Consider the following 25,602-nt stretch of genomic DNA (forward strand, 5'->3'; position numbering starts at 1 on the left):
TCTGACATTCACTTTGCCTCGTTTTTAACCATGGGTAGAGGGTTTTAGTCTTACACAAGGTAAACTAATATATATTAGTACGTGAACGGGGAGGGAATCGGAGTGACCATGACTACCGGACTTGGCTGCCTTCTGCAGGAATCTTTTTCAGCACGTACCTCAATTTAATATTTTCCAAAATTAATAGCAAAAAATAGTTGGAAAAAATCTCTCACCTTACGAGTAATCAAAGACCTGAAGAAAATTGTCTTACCATATCACAGGGCCATTAGCTGTAGTTTTTGATGATTTTCACAAGTTTTGTTTCTCATGCCAGTTGCAAGTTCTTGTTCTAATTCCCAAACCATGTTGAAGCACCAAGTATTCAGCTTTCAACACAGCGTCTATACGTGTAAAATACCCTGTTATCATTGCTTACATAAAGCCCCAAATAGTTGCGAATTTTATGCATTATTTTCATCATTTTACTTTCAAACCAAAGTTGGTTCGTGTAAATGTGCTAACTGAAGGATGTGTATAAAAGTATCACTGCTCGCTGATTTGGACCATGGCTACACCTTTTACGAGGTTGAATAATAAACGGGTGCCGCACTCATAAAATGGCGCCCCCACAGAAAATTACAAAATACAGTATTTTCTGCACGTTCACATCGTGATCATACCAGAAGCAAGCATGATGCCATTAACTTGAATGCCCAACACACGATGGTCAACATTTTGTTGTTGTAATCTTGATTTTCTCTCTCATATTATTATTTTGAAAATGGCGGGAAATCTAAAATGATGTTAAAACGTACTTTCGACACTTATGACAGTGTTATACACTTTTCAGTCTTTAATGTATCTTATTCAAAGAAAACTTTTAGGAAACTGAGGATATTTTGAGATCAGTTAATTACACATTCGCAGCTATTTGGGCTTCAAATTCTAGTCCGGATCAGAGTTCACTTACCAATGATACCAGTGCACTCTGCATACATGTCAAGGCTGAGTCGATGAGCTGAATATTAAGCATGTCAGAGCATGCTTTCAGGACTAAAACAAGTATTCAACATTGTAAACAAAAATTGTTGTGAAAAAACCCCCCAAATGTTACAGCTATATACTGGCCCTGTAAACACAATACTAATCTCTCGGTAGACAGAGTATACAGACGAAGTATACAGACGAGTATACAGACGAAAAATGTTCACATTTCTTCGGCTTTAAAAACGAGTTTAAACATATTGGCACTGTTTATGTCGCCTACGGCGGCATCCAAAGAGATGGTGATAACATCATATTGGGCGATTAAAGCATTAATTTTTGAGACTGCTTAGCTGTTTGAATTATTATCAGTCTGGTCCCCTAAGCTGTTCTATTTACACGGTACAAGTCATCTCGACGGAGTAGTTAGGCTATATCGGTTTTTTTTTGCATCACTACCACAATTTTTCATGCACCCTTCGGACTACACCCTTAAACTTTTAAAATTTGAACTACACTCTTGAAAATTGCAAAATCGTAAAATTTACGTTCCCTTATCTCTCCTATCACCCCGCTGTATTTGTAAACGCCGACGTGATGTGTTTCGCATATTCGTCGCACTTTTCTCAAGGCACTCGCCAACTATCCGCGCATGACGAAGAGCGCCAGAGGTGGTTATGCGCAATAAAAGAACTGGAGGTTATCGCCAACACACCAACAAATTTTAAAATGCACACGGAGGCGGCTAATCTGCGTCTTCATCTTCGTCGGAAAGTTATCAACCGATAATTCAGATGGGGACCACTGCAAGAGGTTGTTGACTCGTTTCCAGTTGGTCGTGCAAGGAATTCATGATAAACAAGAAAAGCTGCTATTTCTTGCCAGATTCTGTTGTGTGTAGTTTTTTATTATTAGTCAGACAATAGCTGTAACTTTTTGATAATATTTTCATTATTCTTATCCTATAAACAAATACATTCTCATATTGTTCATATATCCTTTATTTTTGTATTAGCCTTGCAAACACACCGCATTGTGTACAGTACGAAGTGTTATCGTCGACAACTGAATTCTAGTCAGACTAGAATTCATTTATTTGCCAATTGCATCACCGAACATTACACACACGCATGCTGTGTTTACAAATTGAACATGAATTTTGAATTAGAAACGTTTTTTTTACAGTCAGAAAGAACGTAATGTAAATACATAAAAAAGCTAGACCTTAGTCATTTTGCTCGTTGCTTCAATGCAGTTAGATGCGACGGATAAATCTGTTTACACGATTAGCATTTACGTGACACGCACATCCAAGCAAGTTGTGTTCGGTAATCCCCCGTATTGCAAGATTTTCCTCAATTTCCCATTCAACACTTGCTCCGTGCCGATGTTTTTCAAATATCCCTCCTAAACTTCCACACGCCATTGATAACCTCCATAAATTATCCACGCTGCCGTAATAACGAGCATGAAGATAGATGATAAGGTGCCGTAACGGTACACTGGTGATTGATTGAACGACCGGACGTGCCCCGCCACGTTCCACTCTAATAAACTGCGCTATCTAGATCAAATCTGATGAACGGAAGTTCGATATCTATTAATACGACAGTTATTCCATATCTTGAGATATGAGGAACGTTTTAATGACACCAAGGTGTGAATTAGCTTAATGCTCTGTCATCAAGTTAACGGGGGCATAAACATTCCGTGCTGAATTTAAAGGTGTTTGGGAAATCACTGTTATCATATATATATAAACTCAGAAAATGCACGAACTTAAATGGCGTACATCTTGTCACTTGGGCATGAGGGGGTCCCTTGGAATAAATTGCATACAAAGGTGCACATTGGAACATTTCTCACAAAAGTTGATACCAGTGACTATATATTGAAACGTGTTTATTCATACGTTCGCAATGTGAATACGTCGTTTTTCTGTTTGATTCGGTAACGCTAAATCTCGGCTTAAACCGACGATGTCCTGTCGGCAAAACTATATGTGTTTGTAACCACTCTTCTCTAGCTCTACTCTCTGAAATGACTCAATCGTTTCAACGACTGCTAAAATTGGTGCTCAAAACTTTTTGAGGTTCAAGATTGAACCAAATCAGACGTGTTCACGATGTAGAAGAAAGGTGCATCGAAATGTCTGTTTATGGCGAGGTCTTTCGTCTGGCTCCAACCTTCATTAACCACTATGGTGCGTGGCACCAGTACCTACTTATCCACTTCTGCCTACAGGTCAACATTTTCATTAAACAGGAAACTTAGTTCATTGTGTGGAGTACCCCTTATCCAGTTTTCATAATATCCTATTCAGTATCTTCTTTCCGTGCGCATCTTCGCCAGAATGCCCTTTATGAACTGTCAAATGACATAGAAAGACGCCATGAATACGCAGAGTACTGTTGACAAAATGAGCGCAAAATTACAGGACAGGCTACGCAGTGTTTGTGATTGAATGACTGGCCGTCGCGTTCCACTCTGATAAATCCTTGTACCTAGATCAAACAAAATATTCAGAAATGTTTACGTTGATAATACTGTCGAACTTTAGTCTAAACAAATGCACTCACCAAATTTTTCAGCCAATCGGTTCGAAGTCTACGTAACGATTTCAAGGCGGCTGAAAAATAGCATATGACTTCAATCGGCTGCCTCAGTACGCTACAATACATGTTCGTAAAGTTTTCAAAGCTGAAAGGCTCAAATAAGTCCTATATTTTTAGTTTATAAAACACGGATACCTTAGAACATTTTCGGCTCGCCAACCAAAGTTACAGGAAATACGAGTCGTGTGAAAGTAATTTCAAAAGAAGAAAAACAAGGGTGTACAAATATATACAGTAACTACGCCTAAAGGATCGAACGCGTGATTGGATTTAACCAAGAATATGGTCATACTTGGGGATTTTCCACAGGTGTACTGAGTATAATGGAGTTCATTGCTTACTTTTAGAATACTAGGCCCGTCAGAAGTGTGGATATCACGTTGTTCCAATAGATGGAATCTCCTTTCAGACTTGTAATATTATGAAGGTGATACACTTTATGTGATCACGTCATTAAACCATTTTCACGATTTATCGCCAAAGCGTGTCGACGATTCGCCAAATTAGCACTGTTCGATGAAGCTCGGTGGTTATTTTTAGAACTCTGTTTTTGTTTTTCATGAAAATATGCGTGACTTTGGTTTGCTGTATTAAAATGTGTCGCTGTGACTTATCAGGTGTTCTGAAGACGGCATCCACTTCTCGCCAGGCGTACGTTTTATATGCAACGATGCCAGGGGTCGAAATAGATTTTTGCCAGCATGCACACTGTGAATGTAAGGTTTTTGCATCAGCATGCATCAGCTTCTCAGTACCTGCACACTGACAGAGCTACAACAGGAGTTTACATCAAAAGATATCCCCAAGTCATTTTTCCCACAATCCCGTGCGAGGTCTTCTTGTCGGATTCATCGAGTACGATCCACGAAATGTGGGGTAATATTACTTTTCGGCTGGGCATGCTAAAAGAGTATCGCTTTTAAGAATTAAGACTTGTTCGATCTGAATTGACACGTTGCTTTAAACTTTCAGTCAGTTAATTTATTTTGATTTAAAAATAAACTATATAAATTTTGTTTGCTTAAATGACCAAATTTGCCACATGATTTAACCGTTTCTGGACATGAAGATCAGCATGTGATACGTACACTGTGTAGTTTGCTCCGGCCATTTATCTGCACCAAGGAAATATGGACATGCGTAGTACAGTGTGAATGTGGGTATTCTGGGTACCAGTGTATTGTTGTTACTTCTTGATGCCTCACCACTCACAAAAAATGCTGTTCAACCTGTCCATAACTTGTAAACCACGCCATGCAACATTCCTCGATCCAAAAGACTCAAAGACGGAAACCAGCGAAATAGTTGCACTTCGTATTCCGAGAATCACGCGTTTCTGAGAACTTACCCAAGGTAAATATTGAGACCCGGCGTATGTGGGAATGGGCTTTCTTTTGGAAGTGCTCCCTTCATTCTTTTTCATGTGTGCAGTCTAGACATGGTTCATAAGTAGGGGGTTTTAGAGCGCGTTAACTGGGTCACCTTGCATTGAACACCGTTGCAACGCAGTCATAGTCCGACCAGAATTGAACGAACTTTAGTAACCTGATAGCGTAATTTACTTGCATGTACTGTACTTCTTCCTTGCGTGAAATTTGTATACAGTGATGGCCGAAACGTAGGTTTTGAGCTAATTTTGTTTTGAATTTCTTCGTGTGGATCAATAAGTCGATAATCAGAAATCTACTCAGCTTTGTACGTGCTGGTTGGGAACTTAGAAAAAAAACGATCGAAAGTGGTGAATATTGACTCAATCTTCCTTGAGACTTTTGAAAAATTTCTTCCGCAGATTAAGTTCATACTGTGATCCACCTTTGTGGAAATAAATCAAATTGACTCTATATCTTTTGGCAATGTTCCATTAAAGCAGGGACGATACCATTCAAGCCATAGCTTCCACTACCTGGCAAAAAAGATGCAAATGTAGCGCTGTGTTTCATTACTCCAATCACCCAACCCGCTGTGTTGGGATGCATATGATGTTACAAACTAAACGGTGACCGGAGATTGAGCAGGAAAACTTAGCTGCACGACTGCACTTTGTGAAGGGCGCCGTTATATCGAATCAGAGAGCTAGGATTCTACAGGTGAAAGAACGCAAAGCCTTTGCAAGATTCCAGGATTCTTGAAGGCGCCATCGAACAAATAAAATTGACCACGGCAAGGCAGCGCATGCACAATGATGTGCGCCAATATTGTTTGCCCTAGAGTTAAGAACATTGATTTCTAAAACAAAATTGGTTGTTACTGTTTGACTGTTAGTGGCAAATAATGTTTCCTAAATGTCTTAGAAATCGTAGGTTGTAAAAAAGCAACCCAATCGAAAAGTACTTTTATTTACATGATCTTCCAAAGAGTTTAAAAAATTAGATGTGTCTGTCTGTTTTTATTGTCAATCGATTAACCGTCGGTTACTCGCAAGTAATCATTATGATGTATGCGAGTCACGAGTGAGCCACTTAGGGAAGAAACACATTACCGTTGATGAGAATTTTACACCCTGCGATTTTAATCTGATCAAACACGTCGACTCGGCGACGTTTATTACTAATTTATGGTAACGAGGGTCGGAGAGTCCTGATAAAGCGTGACACTGTTGACCCCAGCTCTCGAAAATTCTCGCAAACAGATTGAGGTGAACAACTGTGGACGTAATCTATTTATGAAGTCTGGCCTCTCTCTGATCAGATATCCCTCATTTTCGAGCTCCCTTCCTACAAGTTAAAAAACACTGTGATCAATTCCATTCAATTTAAAATGAACAATAAGGATCTCTCTCTTAAAATTCTGTTCTACTGCTTTTTTAATTATCAAGGCAAGTATGTTCATTTTTCAGGCGTACCTTAGTTTACCTAACAACATCTACTGTTACGATGAGGAGACTCTACAGTGCTGAATCGTAGCAATAATGCCATACTTCGTAGGGATAGATTCTTACATCACTTCATATCATTAAGGTAGAGTGCGCATCGGGACCAGATCACATTTTTATAAATTTTCTGATCTACCATCTATAGGGCTCATTTTAAAGCTTTACTGTGTTAGTTTTTTCGAAAAATCGAATATTTTTATTTCTCCCCATTGGGATGACGCAGGGATGGCGGCCATTTTGAATTTCAAATATCGGCAATGGTTCCGAACTATGCACGGTGACACCTCAATTGTTTATTGATTTTGTAAGAGTGCAGTTGAAAGTTTCATCGAGGAAAATCAATGCAAAAGTTTGAGTCTTTCTCTTTCGTGGCGCGTACTCTGACTGTGTTTGTATAGTGTATATAGCTTAAGATGACCTTCAGCTATACACACTGTAACACGATTGGAACAAATTTGGGATAATTGGATTTTCATATTTCTCAAATTTCTCAAAAGTGTTAGGTGCCGTACAGCTGAATGTTGCGATATTACAAAATAGTCATTAAAGCAAGTATGTAACTGAAAAAGAAAAGTAGATGAGGTTACATTTGAAGATTGAATCGACATTACTTCATCATCCAATTATCCCGAATTAGTTCCAATCGTTTTCTATACAAACACACACACTTTAGATCTGAGAATTCATAAAAAACACTATTTATATATTATTTTTTATCAATTTGGTGAATTTCTATTTTATTACTTTCATCTGTCTATTGTTAAATGATCTAATGATTAATTGATTAATTATTACTCATTAATATAATCGTTGTATAATTAATAATGTATTTATTTATTATTTACTTTTACATAACGAACAACTAACGCTTGTGATTTGTTATTCACATTTAACTCCAGTATAGCACTGTATGAACACTATAATATTTACAAAAAGGAAGAAATAACAATAAAACTGACAATTCTGCAAAACAGAAACATCATTCTCCATAAATTTCTCCCGATAAAGTGTGAAACGACGTTTTTACTGCGATATGAGCCCATAATGGTATTAACCAACAGAGTCGATCTCATATTTTCGTCATAGATACTGAAGCGTTGCGCCAAGATTAAAATTTACGATGAGTTTAAAAGCAGCGGTTCGCAAGAGCAGCGGAGCGCCTCATATAAGCTGTTTAACATTTTCGCTGAAAAGGGACAAACGAAATCGGATTTTATTTGAATTATGAGTTATATTAAAAGCTCAAACGAAATTAATATTACTACCAGACGTACATCAAACATGCTGGAAGAATCGGCAGGCAGACGGTCATAAACAAATCAAAGGTTTCTTCGCTAATATTACCCGATTTAGTTTTAAAAGCATCAAGGCGAGTATGCATTCAATTTTTGAAACGGAAGGAATATCATTATCTATAACTTGTCATGATTTGCATCTTTGTATATTCTTATAGGAGGCGTCTGGTCACCAGCTTAAACATTTACTTCAGCAATATAAAGAGAAGAAGTAAATAATCGGCTAAAATCATGTAAAATGAAAGAGGGCTTAAAATAGATTATCCGTTATTATATAGGGCCATGGGCCATATAAGTTCCGATTCGCTGAAAATGCCCATAACTAGGGATTGAATCACCCATTATATCTCTGTCAGATAAACATAATACAGACAATGTATCCGATAAAAGTATTTTAATTGATAAGAGCAAAGGTCCTTGACAAGCTAAGAAGAAAAGACTTCTTAATGAACCATTACCATTATTGAATCAAATTTCATCAGATCTGTCTGACACGACGAGAGAAATGTTTTCTAAAAGCCATATCATCAGCACTGAACAAGACTCCACCATAGAATTATCAAAGGCGAGTGATTTCTGAAGCAGCACGGATTTTCTAGTGAGCGAACTCGTTAAAAGAGAAATGCCTGTACAAAGGATTAGAGGCATATCTTTCAGGTGTGTTCGAATACAGTAAAACTGAAATAGGTCGATAATTTGATACGTCGTAAACGCCGCTACAGTCTTTTAAAAGTGCAGTATTTAAACCTGCAGAACATTTGAAAAAAAACCCCGATTATTCTAAGCTAATATTAAACAGCAATGCCACGTACGGGTCAGCAATGACGGAGGTCAACATCCTCAGAAGTTTCCATTTTATGTTATCTGCACAACTGGATTTTGCTGTTAAATTACGCTGTGTACACAAACTCTCTACTGCCCGTATTTTTGGGTGGTATGCATCACACTACACCGTTGCGCATGCGTAAAACTCTACTCACTTGAAGCAAACTCTCTTGCCAATTAAGGTTTTTCTCTGAACCATCGGCATTGGATAAATCAAAAAGTAACTAGGTTTCACTCAAGGCTCTTCGCAAAAGATCTTGAAGTCCGTTTCTCGACAACGAATCAATACAGTTTTATCTTGTATCTCGCCATTCTGTGCCGATTTGATTGACCTAAAGTAGAATAGAAAGCATGGTTAAACACATGTTTAAGATGTGCAAAAAGTTCAAAAAATGTTAAACTCGAACAAGTCAACTTACGTGACCAATCAAAAGATCGGACAACAGAAGATAAAGGTGTGAAGGTGGCCATTGTCAATCAAGTCTCAGGGGTTCGCTAAAACATCAGTCGATCGCAACAGGATATCATGTATCGAGTGTCTTTGCCTTTTTTCTCAATCTGATCCAAATATACGTAAAATATAGAACTACTCCTTTTAATTCAATTTCAGCCTCATTCAGTTGTCTTCGTTATATATTATATATACTTGGGAAATCTACACCACGTTTTATGTGATTTGCTGTATTTAAGGTAGTATGTGCTTGGAAAGTGAAAGACTTAAACTTTCGCTCAAATTTTCCTCAAGGAATCTTTCAATCGTTCACTTTCAAAATCAAGAATAAAAATCGGGGGTCACCCTGCAAATTTTAGTACTAGAGAAACAAATCACCCAAGATTTACCGGTATTTGAAATTCAAAATGGCTGCCATCCCTGTGTTAACTCTATGGAGAAAAATAATATCTTCGATTTTCAAAAAACTAAGACGGTGAAAGTTTTTCTCATTCAAAGGGCTTCAAAATGAGCCCCCATAGGCGGTACTAGATCAGAAAAGAATTTGAAAAGTTTGAAAGTCCAAACATCTGTCTCCGTGGCGCATTCTCCCAAATGAGACGTTTATGACAACTTGAAGAAGGACGATTCATCTAGAAGATGAGAGAAATGGTCTAATAACTTTTTAAGAGATCTGTTTTACTGTTTTGTACCTCTGCTTCTTTGATTATTTGTGATCAATAAATATGTAAGGACTACAATGTTCATGTGTTACATTGGCATGGAATAATTGCATTGTGTAGCAATAAATTGAAAATGCTCTATATTTGGATGCCCGTTCAAAGGGTAAAGTCACCTACGTGCGGAGACTTACTATGACATTTTAGCAACCCCTTGTGGGCAGACGTCTTTCTGTATCACCAAATGGGATCGCGAAAAGAGGAGTCTCTCCAAGTCCGTTGTCATTAAATACAGTGTACAAAACCTTCGTTGTCTACGCTACCCTGTCCTTTGTATAAGGTTTAATGGCTGAGACCATGCTTTTCCTTAATTGAATATGACGTCAAAACTGGCTAAATAATCATTTCCATTCTGCGAATAAAGGTTTTCAAATACTACCGCATGCTGGCAGTGGGCAGTTCTCCTTGAGATGTTCATTGGTAATTTGTTTTCATATTTGAGAATTCCCGCGGACATATATCAAACACCCTGCAGTTTCGACATTTCTAGGCCTCTAATTGTCTCAGTTCATCGCTTTGGTGATGAATGCCGTCATGTTTAAGGTCGCCAAGGAACTTCAAAATGTAGGTTCTAATTTCCCTTGGGGAACTTCACACGCGCTCTTGACATCTCCAGGACGCAGAAAATTTACAATCGCACGGCATTCAAAGTCACTTAGTCTTCATAGCGAGCAACAGTCTCAAGTGTAACATTGCCCTTCTACCAGTTGTACAATAATTTTAATTATTATCTTATTTTTCTCGCAAGCGAATTCAGTGAAATGCTGTTTTCAACGTCATGGTGACCCCAAGATGTCAATTCTACTTATCGGCTCCATTGAAAGTTCTGACAATGTACATTTGTAAAACATTGTGGGACTGATTTCCTTGCCTTGCACTGCCACCTGTGGAGTGAAAATTGGACATGAAGAGCATTCTGACCAGTAACCCAAGAGCTAGCGAATGCAGCAAGTGGGATATCCCACGATTCAGTGTGATTGGCACTCCCTGAGACCTCATTTTAGCGGGTCAGAGCGACAAATCTTTCGGTAAGCGGAATACCATTGGTGAGATTTTTCTAAAGATATCGGCTAACATATTGTCGGTATTCGTATCTTTCTAAATGCCATCCTTAACGTCTTTGCAAAATAATCATTTCTGCTCGAATAAGGTAGCAAGCCATCTGAACTACTTTGCAATAAACCAGGGGGTCCTACATTGTAGTTACACCTGGGTCGTCAAAGAAACAGGAGTGTATAGATTTTTGTGCATTGTCATTACAAAAGAAATCTGCATGTGAAAAATTGCCCTATGTATCTATACCATTGTCGTTGGCAACCTTACGTAGAAAAACAAACACAACATTTGTAACAAACACACTTTACATTTGATATCTACCCTGTCGCTTACCAGCGAAATTTTCGACCCTTATTTACCTGATATTTGTACGCTTACAATTTGAAATGAAGGTACAAATAGAAAGTTGAAAAATAACAATATTTGCACCACTATGTCCACTTGTAAAAATCAGATAGAATTGTGGGAATTATCACATGTGTCGGGGAGATCTTCCCCGCTATTTCGTATACACATAAAATTCGAACAAGATAAAAACAGCAACTGTTTTGTCGCGCTGTAATCCTCAAGAGATGAGCAATAAAATGTTATGGGTCGTTTTGTGGGATAGTGTACGTGGAGGAGTTGATAAAACTGAATTAATCACTCTTTATTTGTTTAGGATTCCAACGTCCTGAGAAAGATCTCTCGCGATACGCTGCTCACCGCCTGGCTCAAACGCAAATTGTATCACATCATCAAATTCGTCGTCACACAGTCACGTGACGCCCGAAGATAAATATATGCAGATCTTTTGCTGCTGAAGAGGCCGAAACCGTGTTCACATCTTCAGTGGTCGAATCGGAGAAACGTAAAGAGTTTATCTTTCGGTTAGGTGCGACACCGTACAGATTGGTCTTATTTGCAATTTTTTATGGAGATGCCTTTCGTGCATCAGCGTCGCTAACTCAACATAAAGCAACATTAACGTTTGTATGGTTCGCAAGTGAGAACAGACGAACGGTGAGGGCCTACCAATGGTACCAAACATTTCTTCTCTTATACCGTGACATCGATGAGTCTCAGCCGGGTACAACGCTAAGCAAGAAGCAAGAAGCAAGTTACAGGATGGAGTATGAGTACAACTGGACCAACTGGACCAACTTGACCGCGGAACAGTTAAAGCAACTCGAAGCTGAAATCCTGGCATACAGAGCATCGCTGCAGGAGAAAAACGGATTGGCTGCCTCCGACTCGGTTCTGCCTACCGAGAGCTTTCAACAATTGGAACTCCCGTTGAACTGGAGAGTAGGACTCATATGTGCATTCAGCGTAAACATCGTGCTGTCAACTATCGGTAATATCATTGTCATCACGGTGTTGCTTTTCAGCAAGCGGCAGCAGTCGGAATTGAACTTGTTTCTGATAAACTTGGCTCTTGCCGACCTCACCATGGCCATATTCTGTATGCCCTTCACCTTCAGCACTATCATGTACGGTCATTGGATATTCAGCACCGCAATGTGTCCAGCTGTGATCTTCTTTCAGCAGGTATGGTTACTGCAATTTACACTTGAACCAATTTGTGAGGAATGCGTCGATTGTTGACGTTAATTACCAACTAATATGTCGAGCGTGATAAATGTTTTTTTTTTATTGGAGTGCTCGGTAAGGCAAAGGGAACGCATCTCGGCGGGGAAAAAGTTTTGAACATATTAAAGCCCCGAGGAGAGTGTCCAACGAGAGATAGCAATGCAGTCTGGCGTGAAAGTCTCTCAAGTAGAAACCAAGCCAGTCCGTTACTTTTAAGTTAAATGCTAAAAGTCAAGATGACGAAGGCGGTCGTTCGTCTTAATATAGTCTTGACAATGAGCGTGAAACTTTAAATTAACGGATATAATCGGTTTCTGCTTTAAAACTGTTCTATTTTACATGCATAAGTAAATATGTGTATATGTATGTATGTATGTATGTATGTATGTATGTATGTATGTATGTATGTATGTATGTATGTATGTATGTATGTATGTATGTATGTATGTATGTTCATACTAAAATACATGATTTCCAATTGTTTGTGTATATCTATATCTGTCTATCTGTTTTTCTGTGTAATATGTCTACTATATACCAATATCTTTCTTGTGGGGGGCTCATTTTGAAGCGTAACTAAAGTTTTTAAAGGCTTATTTTTGTGAAAATCGAACATTTCATTTACATTTCTAATAGACTTAATGGCAGCCATCTTGAATTTCATATATCGATAAAATTTATGGTAATTTGTTTCCACAGTATCAAAATGTGCGCGATGATCCCTGATTTTTTATCCATGATTTTGAAAGAGAATAGTTCGATGTTTCCCTCATGAAAGTTTAAGCACAAATTTAAGACTTTCAATCTCGAGGTGCACCACATTGATAAAATCGTTCATAAAATGTTGAATGGAGCGTCTTTGGATGTTGGAATTCCAACCACATCTGTATAATTGCGTGCAATTACCATCAGCCTTGATGTGGAACTGACTTTGTTATGAATCGCGAGGTGTTGGTTTTGATAGCATTATCAGTGAGACTGAAGTAGTTTTTAAAATCGGTCTCATCAAGTGTAGCTCTGGTTTCTTAATGGCACCAGGCTTCCCAGAAACTTACAGGTAGACCTGCCCCGTAATGTTCATGCACAGACGGTTGTACTTCCTTTCTTAAGATTAGTGTGTGATTTGTTAATACTTGGGTCATATTTTCCGTGTGGGCGTGGTTCACTTTCACTCACTTTAACGGTATTCCTGTTGAAAGTTTATTTCTAGAGGTTTTGATTTCTTCGGGGAAGTCTTGGTCGGGGAGACGTAGTACCTTTTCCCCATGTTAGACTGCATCCATTTACACTCAATTGTAAAGGAACATTTCTAAAGCATGTAATAAGAAAATAGCGAAGCTCCGGTAGTAATAGGCTCTCAACGTCTCCGAGGGTTGAAAATAAATGAAAGGATACACGATGTTTGTCTACGATTTATCTCAAAAAGTAAGATAGGGGAACAAATCTTTCACATCAAATTTCTTGTCTACTCCCTCATACCAATACAACATATGAACTTGTGAAGAAAATGATAATATTTTGACTACACTTGCGTAGTCATCTGCCATAACCACGTGACGTTTTCATTTATTTTTCGGTTGAATTTTGAAATTAAACTTCCATCGATGTGGCAGATCGAAATTTTTACACTCAACTCTCACGCGAAGATAATAAAAAGTCTCACAAAGTGGTTCTGTTTGGCAAATTATGAGACCTTGTGCTGTAGTTTCGTCTCCCATTCGGAGGTTTGTTGACCCAAAGACCTGACTGCGTGCACGTAGACTCGCAACTAATCATGACACGCACGTACAATTCACGGAATTTCGTCCAGACTTTCAGTTAAGATATCGAAGTTGCCGTGACATGAATATTTCTCATTAATGACGATGAAATACAACCAGAAAATGAAAAAACAGAGTTGAACGCCAGCATACTTCAAAGTAAAAAAAAACCCAAATATTTCACGGCAACTCAACGCTGGTGACAATGTTTCAGCGTATGTGTATACATTTGGCCTAAACTCGGACTCCGAAAGCATTTCGTTGAACTGGTCTTTTAACTTCGAGTGTTTTTTTTTGCCCGCTGGAATGACAACGTCCTCGACAGATATATATATATATATCTTTATATATATATATATATATATATATATATATATATATATATATATATATATATATATATATATATATATATATATATATATATTATATATATATATATATATATATACATACATACGGGTTATGTGATAAAGACAATATTACGGTATCTTTTTTAAAGATAGCGTAACTTAGCTTGAGGGGAAATTCTCGGTTAATGTTATCTTTGAATCATGTATAACTTTGCTGGAGGTACTATACACCGGGCGATCTTGTTGCTTTTATCATCAACCATATCGACGTCTAAATGATCGACAACTTGCCTACGGCATAAGATATCAACACAAAGGTAGTTTAGCAGTAGAAACGCAAAACCGTTTTAGTAAACTCCATTTATTTTGCGAATACATAATGAACTCTTGGCCAGTGTGTGTGATAAGTATATAATTCCTTGATTGTTTTTCGTGAACTTCGAAAGGTTCTCGTGACGTAATAACCGTGTCACCACGAGTCGAAGGCGACGTGAACATTATATCACTTATATCTTCCGTATTCGTTCGTTTTGATACGAAGAAAATATTAATATATATATACATTTATATTGTACATATATATTATATATATATTTATATATATATCAATATATATATATATATATATATATATATATATATATATATATATATATATATATATATATATATATATATATATATATATAATGTTTCTCGTACATATATAGTGTGTACGGGAGAGACAGATAAACAGAGAATACAACAATTACTTGCGAGTGTTAGTCATTGTGTCACAAGGCACTTACAGTAGACAAGGATCCTTTATGCACCGAAGGATAAGAAGTTTATACCCACTTGAAAAGTCGGTATATATGTGTTCACATTTTAATTGTACGTAAGTACACTGACAGAACCCCAACAAACTTATCTCTATTTACACCTCATCGGTCATCACACATTGGTTTACATGTGACATTATTATACGCATGAACAGCTCTGTGGAGAATCTGAAACGGATAGTATCTTATCTGTCACGCGACGAATAAACACCTTTCGGTATGAAATGGAAAAACTTGTCAATTACATGGCATTAACATAACATAAACGTATGCATTATTGAAATTATTCGCGCCGCTACAGATTGTTTCTCATTGAAAATTAAAACACAAAGCAAGCTGATCCTGAACAAGCTGGTCGTATTTAAATTCTCCTGAGTAAACATCGAGTGGCATCAAATGTTTGACCAGTTTAGCCTCCACCACCCCCAAAAAATAATTTCATCGAGTGATATGGTTATTATGATGCTCGAGGTACTGTTTTTATCGTGAAAAAGTTTTCTGTCTCACGGGTTTACTCGAACGATGTCATCGGATGTAAACGTAACACAATAATGTTATCAATTTTCATCCCTGCATAACCAAGCAGGAAAACATAAACAGTAAAAACCACTGTACTATGAAATGTTAGATATGAGTGTCATTAGTGTAGTATCAAAACGGAAATAAAAGTATCAGATGTTGTTCTATATCCTCTATAGTTCAGTTACGTATATCGTAGCATTGTCTTTAAGAGGGGGAGGGGGAAGTGCAAGGAAAAGTAAAAATATGCCACATATATACCAACGATCTGATCATTCTGTTCAGCTTGTAGCGTGAACCATCTATTGTGATAACATCTGATCAAACGAAGCTATTTCAAAAGGTCAAAGAATCATAGATATCTAATTTGCTCTTTTACTTGGCCTAGGCAAACAACGTGTTTTTCCATTTTGACGTGAACATTATATCACTTATATCACCCGTATTCGTTCGTTTTGATACGAAGAAAATATTAATATATTTATACATTTATGTTGTACATATGTATATTATATATATATTTATATAATATTATATATATATATAATATAAATATATATTATATATATATATATATATATATATATATATATATATATATATATATATATATATATATATATATATATATATAATGTTTCTCGTACATATATAGTGTGTACGGGAGAGACAGATAAACAGAGAATACAACAATTACTTGCCAGTGTTAGTCATTGTGTCACAAGGCACTTACAGAAGACAAGGATCCTTTATGTACCGAAGGATAAGAAGTTTTATACCCACTTGAAAAGTCGGTATATATGTGTTCACATTTTAATTGTACATAAGTACACTGACCGAACCCCACAAACTTATCTCTATTTACACCTCATCGGTCATCACACATTGGTTTACATGTGACATTATTATACGCATGAACAGTTCTGTGGAGAATTCTGAAACGGATAGTATCTTATCTGTCTCGTGACGAATAAACACCTTTCGGTATGAAATGGAAAAACTTGTCTATTGCATGGCATTAACATAACGTGATAAGCGTATGCATTATTGAAATTATTCGCGCCGCTACAGATTGTTTCTCATTGAAAATTAAAACACAAAGCAAGCTGATCCTGAACAAGCTGGTCGTATTTAAATTCTCCTGAGTAAACATCGAGTGGCATCAACAGTTTGACCAGTTTAGCCTTCCCCACCCCCAAAAAAATAATTTCATTCTGTGATATGGTTATTATGGTGCTCGAGGTACTGTTTTTATCGTAAAAAAGTTTTCCTTGTTAGTCTCACGGGTTTTACTAGAATGATGTCATCGGATGTAAACGTAACACAATAATGTTATCAATTTTCATCCCTGCATAACCAAGCAGGAAAACATAAACAGTAAAAACCACTGTACTATGAAATGTTAGATATGAGTGTCATAAGTGTAGTGTCAAAACGGAAATAAAAGTATCAGATGTTGTTCTATATCCTCTATAGTTCAGTTACGTATATCGTAGCATTGTCTTTAAGAGGGGGAGGGGGGAAGTGCAAGGAAAAGTAAAAATATGCCACATATATACCAACGATCTGATCATTCTGTTCAGCTTGTAGCGTGAACCATCTATTGTGATAACATCTGATCAAACGAAGCTATTTCAAAAGGTCAAAGAATCATAGATATCTAATTTGCCCTTTTACTTGGCCTAGGCAAACAACGTGTTTTTCCATTTTAAATGCCTTTTAAGTTAGTAGTTAGGAATTTTTTAATTTTTTTTTTGACATTTAGCAAAATCATTTAAAATGGAAAAACACAGAGTCGAGGAATGTTAAATACAGAAGGTTGCATTATCGAAAGCAGAAATAGTTATTGGTTTAACTTCATTTCTTGTTCTTTTAAAGGGCCAGTAATGCTAACTTTTGACATTTTTTCCACCATTGTTGTTTTGAATGTCAACCACAATTTCTTGTTCTACTCCCCAAGGCATTTTGATATACACCGTATTCAGCTTGTCAACTCAGCCACACCGTATTCAGCTTGTCAACTCAGCCAATACATATGTAAACTGCGTTATTATTGTCGATGCGTGAATTCTGGTCCTGTCTAGAATTCAAATGTAAAGAAATGACAACAGTGCAGTTTACAGATATAGATGCTATGCTGACAAATTAAGTAGTGGGTGTTCCAATATTGTTTTTAGAGAAGAATAAGAAGTTGCAATGGACGTACAAAACAAAATAATGAAAAATCTTCAAAAGTTAGCATAAATGGCTCTAAACACAACTGTATCCATTCTTTGATATGCCAAACAATTGATTAATGTGTGTGATCAATAAGAGACGCTGTCTGGCATGAACTCTTGCAGAGTCGCAAATACTTCATACAGACCTGTTCAAGATGGCATTCATCAAGTTAACTCTATGTCTTGCTGTCTTGGGTAAAATAATGATTTAGCTTCAAAATCCGACTCATCTGACGGCTAAGAGTGGACTTCAGTTCTGGGTCAAGTTGTGGACAAGCAATGGTTTGCTCTATTTCACCCTCGGCTAATAAAATTTATGATAATCTTATAAGCTTACTGTGCTCTCACGCAACATTATTAATTATCAAATTGCATGTTGACTGTCTTGAATCTTCTTGACTGAAAAACTCCACCTCCAAAATGCAGGCAGTAAAAACTTTCAACTTCAAAACAACAGCTCTGCCGTTGGGTTTTTATAATGTAAAAACAGGGGCATCACTCATTTCTATTTGAACTTTTCTCGCCCTGATTCAGACATTTATTTTCATCCACTGTGAATCTATAGACGTACTGTACTTGTTGGCCGAATGAAGCAGCTCAGCAGCTCATTCTGCTAACACGCCTGGAGTCATTCTACCACACATATAACATCTTTTGTGAAATAAATAATGTGTGGCTCAGTGGGACTCATATCTCGCTAACGTGACAACCCATGGCCTTTCACGCATCCGTTTCCTCATAATCTATCGCAGGAAATATAGTACATTTTCATTGCTGCCGTGATCTTATTTATTTAACACAACATCAAAATGAAGAAAACATATCGCATTCAAGGAGAAGATAATCATTGTGTTTGACGGTAAAGAAAATCTTAAAATTTAATGCCACTCTGCTCAAATAAAGACTAATCACAAAAGGATAGTTGCAGGATACATAATTAATTATATCAAGATACTATTGTTAATGTCGCCAACACAGGGCCGTTTGTGAGACAAATTAGAATCAATATCTGTCAAACTTTTAACAATAATCCCAATATGGCATGAATGATGTGCCAATGTCTATTCATTTTGCGATGCCATTCCATATGAGGATATAAAATGATGATGAAGTTAATAGAATACCTGTACCAGAAGTGAACTGAATGTGCTCACGTGGTTTACAACAGGTTCATTACATCGTAGTACGCTTCACAGAACAATCAGATATGTGTCAGATCATGGTATGTACAGGTTTCATCAACTTTAATTCACTTAATTAACTTGACACTGTTCAGTGCTTCATGCGACAGTTATATATTTATCAGATCAATATCTGATGCAGGTTTCACCAAATTTGGTGCCTTAATTTCAGAGTTATATCACTAAGTATAAAGTTAACTAAAAATGCAAATGAACCTTTTATTAACTTCACACTACTAAATGCTTCTCAACACAGTCAGATCTCTGTCGGATCAGTATCTGCAGCAGATTTCATCAAATTTGGTGCAGTCATTTCGGAGTTATATGACTAATTACAAATTTTCATTGAATATGCAAATGAGCCATTTATTAACTTGCCACTGCTCAGTGCTTCTTGTGACAATTAGATATTTATCAGATCAATATCTGAATCAGGTTTCACCGAATTTGGTGCCGTAATTTCAGAGTTATATAACTAATTACAAAGTTCATTACATTTACGAATGAAGTACACTACTCAATGCTTCCCAACACAGTCAGGTCTCAGTCGGATCAGTATCTGCAGCAGATTTCATCAAATCTGATGCAGTTATTTCTGAGTCATATGACTAATTTCAAAACTTCATTAAATATGCAAATGAGCTATATATGAACTGGAAACTGTTAAATGCTTCTCAGTACAATAAGATGTACATCAGATCAATATTTTTGCAGGTATCATCAAATTTTGCAAATGAGTAGATAATTGACATGACACTCACAGCATCATCATAATATTTTGAGATTGTCATCTGTGAAAAGTTTCATGAAATTTTATGCAGTATTTCTTGATATATATCGACACTGTCATTACTGTCTCCATAGGAACCATTATATGAAAAAATACATATTTCATAAATCCATTAATATGCAAGCCACACTAACCAAAATGTAATCAGCTCTTGCCAGTAGCATATGGTACCTGTGTACCGAATCTGACTTGAATCCATTCAGGCGTTTTTGAGTTATCGTGTAAACAGACACACAGACAGACAGACACATACACGGGCAGACAGACAGACATCACATCACAGATAATCCATTTTAGCTAACGTGTTCACACACGTGAGCTAAAAATGGATTGTCTCTTAATCTTGCTGGAATCTTTATTATGGGATGTTAAAAGAGATTTTCCGTGCTCTTGAAAGAAATAGTTGCTACTTTTTATTCAGTCGTCGTTTAATGTTTTCTGAATACCCAATTTCAGATACTACGGCGAGTAACATCCCATAACATTTTTTGCGATCTTCACGTTTAAAGTTCAACGGTCATCTTAATAGAAAGGTTGCCATGCAGTCGCATTGGATCACGTTTCAAAACAAACTGGCACGCGTGCGTAATACATGCTGCGGTAATCTTGTGCCAGGTTTAGAAAAAAAATGAACAAGATGTGTTTTGACGGACGTTTTTCGATTGACGCGCGGAAAAATGGATGTTCTCCAGCCCGGAGGGAACGAGTAGGACTCGGCCTTGCCATTTGTCTTCGCTATGCGGAATGTGGATAAAAAGGAAAAATATAAGGGACAATAAAAACAAAAAACAAAAAAAGAAACAGTTGTCGTGATATTGAGGTCATTCTTATTCACTAGAGATTGTTTTCGATTGAAATTCAATTCAAAAGCCACGTGGAATGAGTTTCTTTATGTATTCAATGTGCATTTATTCAAATATCAATAGTTGGCCACTTTTACACAAGGCTGATACCGCGCGCATAGTCGTGGACATTATTATAGCCGTGATAAAGAACCTTGAACACTTACCCTGTTCACCCTGGCATCTGAAAGACTAGTGACAACATTATGATAAATATCCTATTCGTCATGGCCTGTCTAGTAGATATTAAGGTAGTATGCGCCTTGTGAAAGACTTAAACTTTTGCTCCGACTTTCCTCAATGAAACTTTAAAGCATTATCTTTCATAATGAAGAGCAAGAGTTAGGGATCAACGTGTAAAGTTTGGTACTAGAGAGTGAAGCACTTGAATAACCAAACATTTACCTGTAACGGCCGCCATCCCTGCGTTAAAGGTATACTGTCACCTGTTCCAATTTTGCCACAGTTGTCATGGAAAGAGAAAATCTAACCAATCACAGATTTTAAGCGTGTGGCCGCTTTTTAAAAACAGCGCCCTCACATGGGCATTTTGAATACCATGGAACGCCCCTTTGACCATATATGGGCATATTTAGATTACAGGTGACTGTATACCTTTAACTCTATTTGAAAGTAAATTTTTTGATTTTCGAAAAACGTAGTTTTATTACTCCAAGAGCTTTAAAATGAGCCCCTCCCCACAAGTGGTAGTAGACCAGAAAAGAATTGTACAAATCTAAGAGAACGAATATCTATCGCCTATAGGTGCATTCTACCTTAAATGCATTATAACACAATGGGACAGGTATGTAAGCACAAAAGCGCTATTGATCCATGAGGCTGAGCTAGTATGCATCCAGTGAGTACAGCTGAATAACCAAATTAATTATGCTATCGGTTATAACAGTCGACATCGATAAAGCATGTATATATATATATACATGACGGTACGCATATGGAAGGATTCCTATGGGCCGACCAGGCAGGCAAGTTGTTCGCAATCCTGTACCTTATTTGAAAGCGGGAAGACTTATATTATGACAATGTGCTGAGGAAAGGGTGGAAGGACAATTTTTTAATATCAACGGATGGGACATTTTTTATTACTCCAAGAGCGCAGGCGTGGAGTTGCATTCAGTTGTTTCGGGATTTTCAAATGGGAGAGCATAATCATGTTGCCGGGAGAGGTGACAAGGAGATCATGTTGCCAGGACTATTACTACAAGGAGGCGGCAAGCAAATAATTTTCCCACCTGGTATGGAGACAGGCGATCATATGTTCTGCCGCAGGAAGGCAATTTTTTTTTAATTTTTTGAAGTAAACAGCGTGCATTTTCGCCCTCAAAATGTTAATTTCATGCAGAATACCGTACAATAACATACTGGCATGAAGAAGGACGCCTGATGACAATTTCTGGTCACAAACCAGCTGGTTGGCTGCCTTCAGGCTGGACTGATCTAATTTCCGTTCCCGTGGCCTCCTCCCCTGCTAATATTTCCTTTACGTATTATAGGGATATAATACCTATGGAACAAATTAACTGGATATTCCAATATGATTTAAAGGTCACGGTGCACTGTATAATCTAAGGTTTCTGGCTGTAGTGTGTGTTTCATATTATACTTCTTTAGACACGACTGAACATTCAGCTAGTCTTTCACTGATACATCAAGCATGCGTAATGTTGAATATCGAAAGCAAAACTTAGCAGATGTCGTGCATAATTTCAAATGCCAAATAGAATTTCCAATTATAGTTGCACTTTGCGTTCCAGTGAAAGGTAAATTAAATGTACCCGATTTGTATCGGTATTGACGTAAAGTAGCTGAGCGTGACGCAGTCATTGTATCAATATTGAGAGTTGGGTATATTTCTTGTCAAACAAAGCATAGGCAGACCTACTTACCCGTGAAATTGGCGGAAAACAGCGTTTGAAAAATACTTACTTAGATACTTGGCCTGTCAACTTGAAGGAACGATACAGTTTGAACGGAATACAGTAATCCCGCGGAAACAATGTATATCCTGTCTGTCACAAGATTTCAATATCCTGTATTGTGCAAACAGAACATCTGGATTGATTGACAAGAAATAATTTTCCACAGGCCACGCGTGCTGTGGTTTAGACAAAGATTTTGACGGATTGAACTTCCTCGTTTCTGAAAGCCATTTTGTAGATGTAAGTGATACTCGGTAAGGGACTGCAGCAAAACAGGGATATACGAGGTCCACGATTAAAGGCAAACACAGTAATTTAGCCGATTTGACAACATGCACTTCATGATACTCAGAAGGTTTTTGTGATCCACTTACTGGATTAAACTCGGAGAAAAAAAGCTTCCCGACATTATTAATCTTTTACAGCTTAAAGCGCGAGTTGAAATTTGAAACAGTACCAAAAACACGCATTGCAGGCTCCTAGATTGCAACGGTTATCCAATCACTTGACCGGTACGGATTGGAAGAGGAACGGTCGGACTGCGATATCATATTTTTACATCATGAGTAAAGTTTGCGGTTATTATGTGTTCACCAGCTTGTTTCTTAACACGCATCCAGATTACGGGAACACACTAGTGATGTGCGAGCTTTGATTTCGCTCTACTTTTTGTTATTGCCTTATTTGCACTGTCTCTCTCTCACGTTTCACTGAAACAGCTTAATTTCCGCTCGCCATAGCAACTGCTTCCATCAAGTGTGGCGGCAAAAAGAAATATGATCTGTTCGCACCAAACAAGTGGGACGCAGTCACCATTAATTTACAGCAATACAGAGGACATTGTGATTTGTTTTGTGAACATAGTTTCATATTTTTGTCGGCTCTGCAACTGGCAATGTAAGACCTGAGGCAAGAGAAAAGAGCAGTTTGTACGCCTCGTCGACACCGTACCTGTCACAGATCAACCGACCCGGCTAAACTGCAGATTGGCTCGCGACGGCGAGAATTCACAAAAATTTAAAATAAATGTCACGTTTTTACTTAAAAGAATACACTGCAGGAAATCCATTAAGGGCCGTCAACACAAAGGTACAAATGTAAAACGTGATAGTGAGCGATTTTTCGGAAGGCAGGCCGTAGGTAACTTATTTGATTCTCTTTGAAGCAGGCGGGGAGCGGCTACCTTGGTGTATTTTATTATCGGCTGTCGGCGAAATTGTATTGTTTTGTTATATCAAGTAACCATGGAAACAGTGGGCAGGTAGGTTGTAGGCACAGGCATCTGGCAAGGAGAGTGTCACTGGGTCTATCAAGAACGGAAGTGCCGTCGGGGAAACCTCATGGCGGAGAATGGGAAGCTGGTTAAATCATAGAAACAGTGGTTTACTGTCTATGGGTAAACTAATGATAAGGAGCGAAAATTTTCAAACTACGAAAGGAGGGTACTTGAATACAACAGCCACCCACCTATTTTTTTATTTATTGAATAACTTAGAACACGATATTAACCCGTAAATCATATCTGGTCACTATTTCTAGAAATCAGCCGCTATTTGTTGGCTCCATTACTAGTTGCTCGGGTGTATACAGAGAGATTTCCCGTGTTTTACCACTACATTATGATAAACGGGCCTCTTAACTATAATATTATATTGTCAGAAACCGCAAGATTGATGGTTTGAAGTCTTACTTGTCATCGTAGTGAAGGTTACGGGTCTCGGAAGTTTCAATCGGTGATTCTGTAGGAGAATTTGATTAAATCATATCCGTTGTTATGACGGCAATTTATCTCACATTAATGCACCTAGCGGTCATTGGCACCAGCAAAATCATTAATTAAAACAGCAAGATCTCAATTGTAAGTCGACATGCGTACATTGGCGACAAATGCACTAAGACGCTAATTGCATTTTACGAGGACACTTACGAAGTCTGCACAAATAGAAGAATACATTTGAATTATATTCGGAATTATCAAAGTATTCAACACGTAACGAAGGAACATGAGCATGGGCTTGCAACGTGTCACAGAGACTTTTAAGTATTAATTGTGACATGTAAATTCAAGATCGATACTTATATTGGTCTTTAAGGTAGTATGTGCCTCGAAAGTGAAAGACTTAAACTTTTGCTCAAATTTTCCTCAAGAAATTTTTGATGCGTTCTCATTCAAAATCAAGAATAAAAATCTTGGGACCACCGTGCAAATTTTAGTAATCAAGAAACAAATTACTCAAGATTTACCGATATTTGAATTTTAAAAATGGCCGCCATCCCTGTGTTAACTCTGTGGGTGAAAATAAAATTTTCGATTTTCAAAAAAACTAAGACGGTAAAAGTTTCCACGGGCTTCAAAATGAGGCCCTACAAGTGGTAGATCAGGAAAAATTGTAGAAATTTGAGAGTCCGAATATCTGTCCCCGAGGCGCATTCTACCTTAAACCTGAAAAAAACAAGCAGATAGTAATACCGTGTCTTGGCTCATCTCGACAGTGTGAGACGTTGCGCCACAGAACAATGAGTGGCTTAAAATCCTTCATGTGAATTACTGCTTCTAACAAAAATAAAAGTTTGGAAAACTTAGATGTAGTCCAATGTAAATCTTAGGTAAGAATTATATAGACAAAGCCAGTCATATTACGTAGAACCGTAAATAGCCCAGTTGGCCACGTGGGCCCTTTTCTATGGTTACAAATACTAGCAAAATTATTTAACCAACAAGCTGCACGTGATACGTTATTAGAGTAAGTTTTGCGGCAAAAGTTTTGACGTCATCGAAGGTTATGTAAGATAAACAGGATTTTGC

General features: G+C 37.5%; 1 protein-coding gene across 1 annotated transcript in view; it reads left to right on the plus strand.

Annotated features, from left to right (window-relative positions):
* The first annotated feature begins 11,576 nt into the window (after positions 1-11,576).
* LOC139118648 (neuromedin-K receptor-like) overlaps positions 11,577-25,602 on the plus strand; it is a 55,380-nt gene continuing 41,354 nt past the window's right edge. The window contains exon 1 of the mRNA XM_070682069.1: positions 11,577-12,329. Coding sequence (XP_070538170.1) covers positions 11,907-12,329 — 423 coding nt within the window. The 5' untranslated portion in view covers positions 11,577-11,906. The remainder of the gene's footprint in view (positions 12,330-25,602) is intronic.

This window comes from Ptychodera flava, chromosome 19, assembly GCF_041260155.1.
Source record: "Ptychodera flava strain L36383 chromosome 19, AS_Pfla_20210202, whole genome shotgun sequence".
NCBI lineage: Eukaryota > Metazoa > Hemichordata > Enteropneusta > Ptychoderidae > Ptychodera > Ptychodera flava.